The sequence below is a fragment of the Trachurus japonicus genome, chromosome 24 (assembly GCF_045865225.1).
Source record: "Trachurus japonicus isolate A0001 chromosome 24, Traja_1.0".
In the NCBI taxonomy this organism is placed as follows: domain Eukaryota; kingdom Metazoa; phylum Chordata; class Actinopteri; order Carangiformes; family Carangidae; genus Trachurus; species Trachurus japonicus.
In genome coordinates this window covers 17,316,680-17,327,925 of record NC_140930.1, presented here as the reverse complement: position 1 = coordinate 17,327,925, position 11,246 = coordinate 17,316,680, and the positions used below count along the sequence as shown (strand labels likewise).

General features: G+C 39.9%; 1 protein-coding gene across 1 annotated transcript; it reads right to left on the bottom strand.

Moving 5' to 3' along the window:
• Positions 1-6,400: 6,400 nt before the first annotated feature.
• Positions 6,401-10,122, bottom strand: LOC146961780 (uncharacterized). Its single transcript, XM_085770936.1, has 9 exons — positions 10,029-10,122; positions 9,753-9,887; positions 9,439-9,614; positions 9,055-9,191; positions 8,326-8,419; positions 7,797-8,126; positions 7,519-7,669; positions 7,167-7,306; positions 6,401-6,830 (listed from the first exon to the last, which is right to left on the bottom strand). Exons 1-9 carry the CDS (start codon positions 10,120-10,122, stop codon positions 6,507-6,509), a joined length of 1,581 nt encoding a protein of 526 aa, XP_085627062.1. The 3' UTR covers positions 6,401-6,506.
• Positions 10,123-11,246: the final 1,124 nt, after the last annotated feature.

Sequence of the window (11,246 nt, the reverse complement as noted above, 5' to 3'; positions counted from 1 at the left end):
ATACAGTACAGCGGAGAAATGGGTAAAGAGTAAACTACTTGACTGACATATGCACATATGCATGTACTATGAATGTAGCTTAACCACCAGCAGACTCCCACAAAGTGTAGTATAATTGTAGTTTATGTCTCTCAAGCACTGTTGATAATTCTTTTATAATTTGACTGGGTGAGAGCCAGTGAGGCTGTGATTATATGTTGAAAAGAAAATTGAAAGTGAAAAAGCAAATTGGACAGTGAAATGACTAACTAAAATTTGAAATAGGGTCTTAAGTGAAAATGAAAATATATAATATCAAGGAAAATGAACGAGGTTTAACACAAAACTGTAATTGAAATGGTTAACGGAAAAGGAAAATAGAAGCATGAAAAAATTTGAAAGCGTGTATAAAAATAGACTAAATGTTATGCTCTTGTGTCTGAGAGGGCACTCACACCCATAATTCACACATCCGTTTCATGACAGGCCCTTCTGAAAATATCTCTCTGTTACTTCCCATCCTGATGACAGTGGTGCATCACAGCTGGAATTGTTGCAAAGCTGTGTGTTGAATAATAAGCTTATCTCACTGTTACTCTGGGCCCCCTCTTATTGACAGTTGCCCTGACTACATATTCATCCGAGCATCATCATTTCAATAATAATTCATCATAATAATAATAACCTGGGGCATCATTAGAAACAACACATGTATTGTCTATTGGGAGCAGCAAAAACACCATGAGCAGCTTCTTTATACAACATAGGGACAACAGGTGGGTTCTTGTGGAGCGAAACAGAGATCTGAGAGGAATCACTGAAAGTGTACAGTATCACTTTATTTTAAGAACTGTGTCTATAATTGGCCTTTTCCAGTATGCTAGGCCAAACATGGTCTGCTATGTGCATGTTTCAAGTGTTTTCCTTAACATAACAGTGCTGCACAGTCAAGAAAAGCAATCTTACGAATGGTAAATGTCCTTTAAAAAGCAAAGTAAGGGATTCTGAGTGGGAAAAGAAATCTGTGACCTCACAGAGGTCCAGAGAGAAAGGAAGGAGACAGCAGCTTCATTTGTCCCTATACACAGTCTGGCAGAGGGAGAATAAGACCTTGATTACTCATATAGAACCACTTAAAATAAACTGCAAAGAGAATCATTTGACTCTCAAAGATTTGTCTGAGAAGGACAACGCTGAAAGTGCAGAGAAAGTCACTGTGAATCACCAAGAAATGTTGGCACATGATGAAAATGACGTGCGTGGCCAGGAGGAGCCCAAGCACTCAGGGGCGAGAAGTCAAGAAACATGTTAAAAACCAAGCCTATTTTCCAGGCCTTTTCTTGAAAATTGCATATCGATAATAAATCGATAAAAATAGAAATTGCTGAGATGTGTACATTTTAGTATATGTGTTACTGGTGAAGAGTAAATGAAGATGGCACACAGAAAAAATTAAATAAAATTAATATTCACCCCCCCAAAAAAAATCATATTTTAGATGAGTGTCCTTCAGAATGATGCTAATAAAGCTCAAACCCTCTATCAAATGATTGTATAATGTATGAACATTATCTCTGCAGTGGTTGATTCTGATAAAGTGAAGCAGTACAAAATTATTGAGATTTTACTACAAAATATTCAGGCGAGCTTTCCAAAATGTTCATTTGGCACAGCTTAGAACCACCTGCTACTATAAACCATTGTTTAATCTTTATTGTCACACAATTTGCATAAACAAACTGAAAAAGAATCAACCAGGACTAAACAACTACTTTCTAGGCCTTCTGTGTCCCTCTGCCTATGCTGCCCTGACCTGCTTATTTGGATGCAGTTACGCCTGGCTCTATCTCTGCAGCGGATTGGTTGATTCGAGTGATTGACAGCTCATTCGAACCGTCAGAGCCAATAGAATGAGGCTATACCCACGTGGATGTGATTGACAGCACTGGCAGCCATGAGCCAATCAGAATCAGCCAAATCCTGAAATGTGTGACGCGCAAGCTGTCACGAAGGTTCCGCCGCTCCCTAAAGCCCGTCCGGACCATTGTAACACCGGTCAAAGTTCAAACTGGAAATATTGTGGGTTTACCCATAAAACAAACTTCACGGCAAAACAGCAAAGGTAAGAGGAATTTACAACCATGTTTTGGCCAAGCATTGTCTGTGTTTGCTTGGCTTTACTCGTTTTTGTCTTCTCTCTCTGCCGTGCTTCTGTGTAGCCGCTGGTGCTCGTTCAAACTTTGTTGCCGGCTCTTTCATATGAGCGGTAGCTGATGTGTTTTGCATAATGTACAGTAGAATACGAGCAAGAAATGTGGTGACTGGGTCCACACACAGAGGTGCTTCATGAAGTTTGATGTTGAGTTGTTTATTTGAGTAGTGTTTGGGCTGTGTTTGGGTCATATAAACATGGTTTTTACACGTTGTAGGCCAGCTTCTGCTGTTTAATTTGATGTCAAATATGACTAGCCTATATTCTTTCATAATTAGTGCTATAGAGGCTCTGTGGTTGTTCTGTATGTCTGCCAGTCCCCCAAATGGGGGACTTTGGGGTAGGCTATAGCAGGTTAAAAAAAAAGGAACTCTAAATCAAGGTTTTAGATACTCGAAGTTTTGGACAGCCAGGTAAAGGTCTTGAGCAATAACCTAAAGTTGTTAAGTGTATGTTTGATACAGAGAAGGCAGAAAAGACAAATGTAACTGAGGATCAGAGCAGACTCCAAGAAGAAATGGACATGAAATGGGGCGGCAGTGGCTCAGGTGGTAGAGCAGGTCATCCAATGATCAGCGGGTTGGCGGTTCGAATCCCGCTCTGTCCCGGTTGCTGCCGTAGTGTCCTTGTCCTTTAATCTTTCTTACACCTACTGCAATCAAATTGCCCAAGTTGGGACAAATAAAAATTACTTGACTTGGACAAGACACCTTACCCACCTTGCTCCTGATGGGTCGTGGTCAGCGCCTTGCATGGCAGCTTCCGCCATCAGTGTGAATGGGTGAATGTGATGTATGTACTGTAAAGCGCTTTGGGTATCGTTCAGATGGAAAAGCGCTATATAAAATACAGACGTGACCAATTAAATAGATGCAATTGAAGGGACTGAAAGGGAGAAGGCCGTTGTAAAAGAAACAACCCCGGAGTAGGTATTTATGGTCTTCTAGGTCTAGAAGAGCTGATAGAGAAGTTAGAGGAAGAAAAACTAGACTCATATTGTAAATGTTGAACAGATGGATAAAAAAAAACAGCAAGAAAAAACCCCCAAAGTTCTGACTTCTTTCTGTGAACGTCTTTGAGTCTTTTTCTGTGTCTTCATGAGAATTATCTGGCGAGCTCACGGTGCTGTGAACAGCAGCTCCTGCAGCCTGAGGTTTAATTATAACCACTGCGGGGAAGTGGATTCTTTGTGTCACAGCAGCTCTTTGTTCTGTTTCTATTCTTCTCTGGTTGGTCCTCTCTGGTTGACTTTTCTTCTCTGAGCAGCCTCGAGTTAATTGGACTCACCGTTTACACCTGTGTTGATTAATTATTGGTTGCACCTGTGCTCAGTCCACTTAAGCTGCTGTGTTTGCTCTCTGTGTTTTATGTTTCTGAGTCCTGAGCGGGCATCTGTGTCTGTGTGGCCAGTCTAGATAAATGATTAGCTGTAGCCTGCTGACCTGCTGTGTTTTTATTGCCTGCAGTTTATTACCCATTTTATTGCCTCAGATTTCTGAGAAAAAAACAAAAATAACCACCACTGACCAGTCTTCTGAGAATCGTCCTTTTTCTGTCACTCTTCATAACATCTCTTATACCAGCTCCCGTTCTTGTAACCTGCTGTATTCTCAAAGGTCTCTTTTTGCTCCGACGCACAAGTTAGTCGTTAAAAGACAGCATTTCCTTCTTGTTTAATGTCCACCTCCGCATCACAAACAGCTAATTAGTTTCCCCCCATGTGGATTGGCATTTTATACCTGGAGAATGCAGGGAAGCAGATGTACGACACAAGTGTTTCTCATGTATCCCAAACATGCATCTGAATGCATTAGCACATTGCTCGTAATGTGTATGACTGAATGGGTGAATTTATGTGCACAAGCATGATCATACTGAGCCTCTCACAAGTGTGAAGTGTGAATCTGCGAATCTGCATCAGGTTAATGAAATATAAACAATAATTATTCTCATTTTAATTTATTTTATATAAGGATAGCACATAGCAGACTACAGCCTCTGCAATGAGAGACCACAAGTAATTTGCGACCTGCACTTTAATATCCACCTGCTTTTACTACAAGAAAAGTCTCAAATGCTATCAATATAGTGTATAAAAAGCAAAGGGGAAAAACAACAATACTAATATTTAAAGATAGCCTAAGCCTATACATTTTTTTCTGGCTGCTCATGGGCAAACAAACTCTTCTTTTTCATATTACCAGCTTTATAAAGGCTAACATTACATGTCTATTTTTACATCCAGCAACACAGCAGCATTCATATAGAGTTGTTTCTGCAGCAAAGCCAGTATCGCTGATATTTAAATTGAATCCATTAACAAGACAAATAGAATCAGTTAAACTAATTTAAAATGACCTAATCAGTCTGTTTGCATTTGGTTTCTATTAAATGCATCACAGCAAAAGCAGCGAGGTAAAGAAGGTGTTTGGAATAATGTGTAAACAAAGTCTGAGTTGGTTGTCTGCAGTGGATGTCTAATAGTCACCATCTTTTAGCTCTGTGTTTGGTCTCCACCAACTTCCTATGGCAACATATGCTCCACATGTTCACTGGCTAGATGTTAACTTTGTGTGTCTTCCCGTAGTGTTCAATGGTGAACAAATAGCAGATATAGAAACTTCCTCCCTGTGTTTCAAAATCTCACCAATCAGAAATAACAGAATATACAAGCGGTCAGCCATGAACCAAAACAACTAGATGTTATACTTCTTAGAGTTAATACAGCTTAAGTTACGTAGTCTCTTTTTCATCAATGAATAACTAATTAGAGCTGCTTTAATGTGAAAGAACACATTGATCCTAAAAAAGAAGCTCACGTGTACTTCTCAGTATTTGCATACACAGCAAAAATGCCAGTGTTAAATCAACTCTGAGAGTGTTAAATTTAACACCGAGAAAGTGTGTATATGCGTCCACTCTTTTCAGTGTTAATTTAACACTAACACTAGTGTTAATGTTTTTACACTCAGATATAGTTATTTCAACACTGTAGGGAGTTCAAAATTAACACTGGCCAACACTTGTTAAGTGTAAATAGTACTCTACACTAGTGTCAGTGTAGATTTTTACACTTAAGTCTAGTAATTTCAACACTGTAGGGAGTTCAAAATTAACACTGACTAACACATGTATAGTGTCAGTGTTAATATTTTTACACTCAGCTATAGTTATTTCAACACTGTAGAGAGTTCAAAATTAACACTGGCTAACACATGTATAGTGTCAGTGTTAGTGTTTTTACACTCAGTTATAGTTATTTCAACACTGTAAAGAGTTATAAATTAACACTAGCTAGTATGTGTAGTGTCAATAGTACTCTACACTAGTGTCATTTTAATAAAATGTTACACTGACTGTGGTTGAAAATGCTACTACCAATACCAATAAACCCACCCACCCACCCTTAACCACCACAACCACCCACCAAACCCATCACAAAAAATACACAAGGCAAACACTTCTTTAGAAAAATAGTCTTATTAATGGCCACCACACCACAAACAATTAACAGTCTGCATGGATTCACATATAATTACAGTATGGAACGAGGTACACTTGGTCATCGGTGTCATATGAAAATTGCCTATCACAAGGTCTGTAATATACCAGGTCATTTACACAGATCACTGTGAAAACCTAATTTTTCTCCTCAATACCAAATGCATTTAAATGATCATCAAAAAAAATATTTGAGACTTTACAAATCAAAAGATAGGCATTGTTGTCTTTAACAATTATACTGTCAATCCTGTTGAACAAAGGCATCTCATTTTCAACTCCAGTAACCACATACATCCCAACTTGATACTCTGTGCCATAGTTTTTGACCCAAGAAGTGGTGGAACAACACATCAAAAGCTTCATTCAGCACCTCTCCACCCTCTATACTGCTGACCAGGACTTCGGAGATCGGACCAAACTGTACAGTACTCTCTGAACACCTGAGGCTTGAACCTGAGCAATAACAGAGCTTCACATGTCCTGTATATTCTTCTTTTCAACTGGAACATGTGTAGTGACCCTCACAGGAGGATCCACATTCACTGGTGTGGAAGGTCCAGCTACAGGCTCAAATTCAAAACTGCTGACGGGATCTGGATCAAGATAGTCTTTATGTGCTCGAGATAGGTGACGTTGGTAACCAGAATATGTACAAAAAACAAATGAACAACCAGGCTCTCCACAGTTCAAGCGCAGAGACCTTCCGGGATACAATCCATGCTCAAACTTCAAATGTCTAAACAACATTGAACAACTGGTGTGGTGTACCTTGCAAATGTAACATCTGTACATTTCTGGTCAAAGTTGGTCTTCAAACTTCACAGTGAAGAAGCCTTGCTCTGATTTCTTTTACCCGAGGACTCTCTTTCACTTTGCCGACGTCGATGCCATACATGGTGGTTTGGATGAAGATGAAGAAGCTGGACAGCGCATCATCATACGACACGGCAAAAGCATAATGCACCTTGAAGAGCTCATCAAAGGCAGCAACTGGGGTCTGCATCCTGCAGGGAATGGCCTTCTGGTCCAGGATGATGTAGAAGTCCTGGATGCTGTTGCTTCTTTCTCCGACACCGAGAAGAAAGGGCTGTTTGGGGCCAGTTTCTTTAAGGAAGGTCTCCATGCTTGAGCCCACCTGAGAGAGGGAGAGAGAAAAAGAGAGAGAGAGAGAGAGATGAAATGTTTTTACTCAAGTCATTTTAATTCATGTGTGACTGACTGTATGAATGCATGTGCGTAATACACAACTTGATGAATTAATATTTGATAGATGTACACAAGTAATTAATTCAGGGATGGATCTATGAATGTACACAAGATTAATTTATTTTTGTGTGATGAATGGATGGATAACTTTTTAAAAACTATTTAACTGCATCCCCCCAATTACACTGCCATATTGGCTCCTGAAAACCTTACATCAGCTGACATGAAAACCTTGCATCAGTGATGTACAGTCCTAAGAAAATACCTTCATGAACTTGATCAGGCGTCTAGCAGCCTCCGATGCGCTCATCTTGCCGGCCTTCTTGCCTTTAACTGTTGGAGGCAAGAGGTGAAGCAGCAGAAGGATGGCAGCCATCTCAGAGTCCCACTCTTCAGAATGCCACACTGCATTACAGCATGAGTTATGGTAAAGTTTTCTTAAATTAAACTTTACCATATTACCATATATTAAACTTGAATATGGTTAGCAGTAAGGTGCAGTATGTGATTTGTAGTAAAGGGGCCAAAAACATGAAAGAACACAACAATGTCCTCTTTTGTTGTGTACACTGAAGGCATGTGCAATCTACTGTGTCCACTATTCAATTAACACTTACCACCATCATCAGACTCCTGTTGTGCAGACAGAAGTAGCTCATCCACATGCGGACTCGGGGTTAGATTCTTGCAGCAATCTGCGATGACTCTTGGTTTGAAAAATGTTGGCCACTTGGACAGGAATTGTGGAAAAGTGAAGTCTTGGTCGATCTTAAACAGAAAACATTTGTGTGTGTGAGCATGAGAACACCATTGTAATGGCACTATGGGTGTCAATTAATAAACAGTCAAGCAAAATAAGGCAACCCAAGTCGTCAGCAATTCATTTTATGCTTACCAAGCCAGGTGTATCCAAGAATCTGGGAAACAGATCCAGGACAGTAGAGGCAGTATCCGGGTCTTGAACCACCTTTTGCCTGTGCTGGAATGTTGCCTTCATCTTATTTTTGACAAGGGTCGTATCACTTGAGTGTTTCATCACCGATATGGCTTCCCTGCATTCATCACCGGTCAACTGCTTCTCATCTGAACGGATACTGCGTGGCGTCTTGGGGCCCTCTTGGAAAGTGGTCCTGGATTTCTTGCTGTCTTGAACAGAGTTCCGCTGAACAGTTTTCAGCCTCCACGCTAGGTAACCGGAACCACTCTGGTGATCATAGAAATGTTCCTGTTGATAAAGAAAAACACATCGACTCACATCAACTGAGAAACAACTCCATGAAAACTCTTTAACAGGGAAAAAAACTGGAGAAACCTCAGGGTGAGCAACAGAGCAGGGATCCCTCACCCAGTACTGGCAGACTTACAATAGACAAAAACAGTTTACAACACAGAATGTATGGGGATGCATTACTGTTTATACTCACATAGCCATTCTTGGAATCCGGGTCCCTCAATTTAGGGAACAGTGTTGTAATCCCAAGTGCGTAGAGGATCCGCACATTCACCGGAGGAACCCTCCTGAAAAGAGATAGATAATTTCCTCCAAAAACTGCAAATTTAATTTATGTGCACTTGGGTTATTATAGTTAACTGAAAGTAAAACTAGCGGTGAAAACATAATTTAGTAAACAGAAAATTAAAATTAAATTTTTTCCAAAAATGAGAACTACAATAATAATACAAAAACTAAAACTTAAGTGAGTATCAGATAACATCAGCTTAGTTGTAGAAAACGCCACAGCTCAATATGGTACACCTTACGAGTACGACCCACAGGTAGATAAGAGTGAATGGAAAATGAGGACTGATGGGAACATTATGGGTTGTAACTAAAACAGAAGTTAATCTTCTGTGGTCTGGCTATGGCTTTCTCCTAAAACCTGAAAAACTAAGACTGAGGCAAAATAAAAACTAGTCAATTCCTCAAAATAGTTCATTTCATTCATCACTTGATGAACAAACTAAAACTGAACTGAAACTAAAAAGCAAATTGAATAGCAAAATAAAAATAAAAACTAGTGAAAAATTTTAAACTATAATAACTCTGATGTGCACATGAGTGTGGGTGAAGACATAATCGGCAGCGACTTTTGGAGGTAAAAAACAAAACAAAAAATCAACCACAACCTGTTATTGCAAGTGTATTCACTTACCCATGGCTCTCCACCATATCTGCCACAAGAATGTTTACCATCTTTCTTCTTGTAACATCACTGATGGCACCTGTTTTCTCGTACTCTTTGAATATTTCTTTTCCACCAGGCTTTGAATACAGAGCAACTCTAACATTCTGAAACGACAATTGCACAACATTCACACTGCAGGTACAGTAGGTATTTCAGCCTGTGCCCTGGGCTGATATAACAGTTGGTTAGGGGGTGCATGATAAATGAGAATTAGCTAACATAATGGAGCTCTGGGTCTTCAGTCTGACACCTACTGAAGCTGCAGTACTAATATACTTATTGTGAAATTTTAATGTTGGGTTTGACATTGGTCTAATTGACATCAGGGTCAATATAAGGTGGTTAACTTACATCTCTTGCAACGTTGCTATCCAGGGGTCCTTCAACCAGCTGTCTTTTCCGAGCTTTGGTTGATTCCAGTATCAGTGTTGAGTCAGAACCTGATGATGACCCTTGGGATGCACGTGATGGTGATGGTGACCAGTCTGATAAAGATGAGCCCTCTGAGAACTCCTCAGCATTGCTACCTAAGAAAACACACAGTCTTGCATTGTAAATGATGCAATTGACCACGAGAGAAAACAAGTTACAGCTCAATTTACCTTTTGTAGAAAACAGACTCAAATTCTTAAAAATTAAAAAAATATAAGCCTGCAATCCCTTACCATCACATTCTTCGGCCTTGAACGACACCCCAGATGACTTCAAGAGTTCATCAAATATGTCCGAATCCACTTCCACGTTAGAGGAATCCTTCAGGCTCAAGGAAGCAGAACCTGGCAAATTGAATTTTGCCAGTACTGAAACATAAGATACTGTAGATAAGCAAGATTTGGGAGGGACAAACATGCATTAAACAGAGCTGATGAACTATAAATACACCGGAGTTAATTTTCATCTGTAGTCTCTAGGAAAAACAGTCAAAATAGCCTAACAGTTACCTGCTTGCAAAAACTGGGAGTAATTGTACTCGTCCTCCGCCTGTGGTACCCTGACCCATTTGCTGACTCCTTTATACTCTACAGGAACCAGCATGGCACTTCAAAGACAAGAATGGCATAACTTATTCCTAATTTCTTACATTTACACCCAGTAAAACTCCACTGTTCTCAGCTCCACCATCACAAGCGTTTTTTTTAAAGCTCCGTTAGCAACCGGCTGATATACGGGAGGATACTGTAAACCGGCGCGGATCCGGTGTTTTTATCAAAGCATGGTCGCTGTGCTGAGGCACCTGGTCGGTTTGAGCTGCGTTCAGGCTGCATTAAAACTTTATTTGATCCATGGGCAGTGATCAGTGTCGGCGGCTTTTAACTCGTTAAATGATTGTGCTCCAGTATAATCGGTACGCCTGAAACTCATCCAGTGAGAAACGTTCCGTGGTGCAAAAACAAAATTAAAATGCTTTTTTTTTTTAACGCGTTAATTTTTGTGTAATTAATTAATCTTAATTAACGAGTTAAAGTCCCGGCCCTAATTTTTGAGGTTTGAGAGACTGTAAGTTAGCGGACCCAAATGCCCGTGTCTCCTTACGTGTAAAACCTTTTCAATACATTCCTATTACTCAAAAGCCTTTCCTTTATAGACACTTTTATTAATTTGAGGAACTAATGTTAGCTAAACCAAAGATATTCAATAAATGGAAAGATACTCCATGAGCGGCTGCTCCAATGATATGAAATGGTATACACTTCCTGTCTCTCTAAATGGGCGTGGCCAACCGTCACCACCTCGTCTGTGAACGTGTGTGTGGATTTATACAATTTTTAGGTAGATGAAAGTGAGATATTTATATTTTCTTATGATAACATTAAAAATTTACACTACTAACAGTCATATTTAGCATGCCAAAAATAATTTAAATCATTTTCACGGGAGTTCGCGGCCGTTTGTTTGACGTTGCCTAGGAGATCTGTGCCAAATCTCGCGAGAGTGTGTCGTAGAGACAGAGACAGGTCTTGAACAAAGTGGATTTTCTCCGGATCTCTCCGTCTGAAAATTACCATTTTGGTGTCAAACTGTTCAGAAGAGATGTGGCTTGTGAAAAATGAGTCCAAAATTTGCTTCAGTGACCGTGGGGAGAAAGGCCCGATCATAATCGGTGTTCACATTAAATTGTCCCATAGGAATCAATACACTCCAAGCTGCCTCTGGTCTCT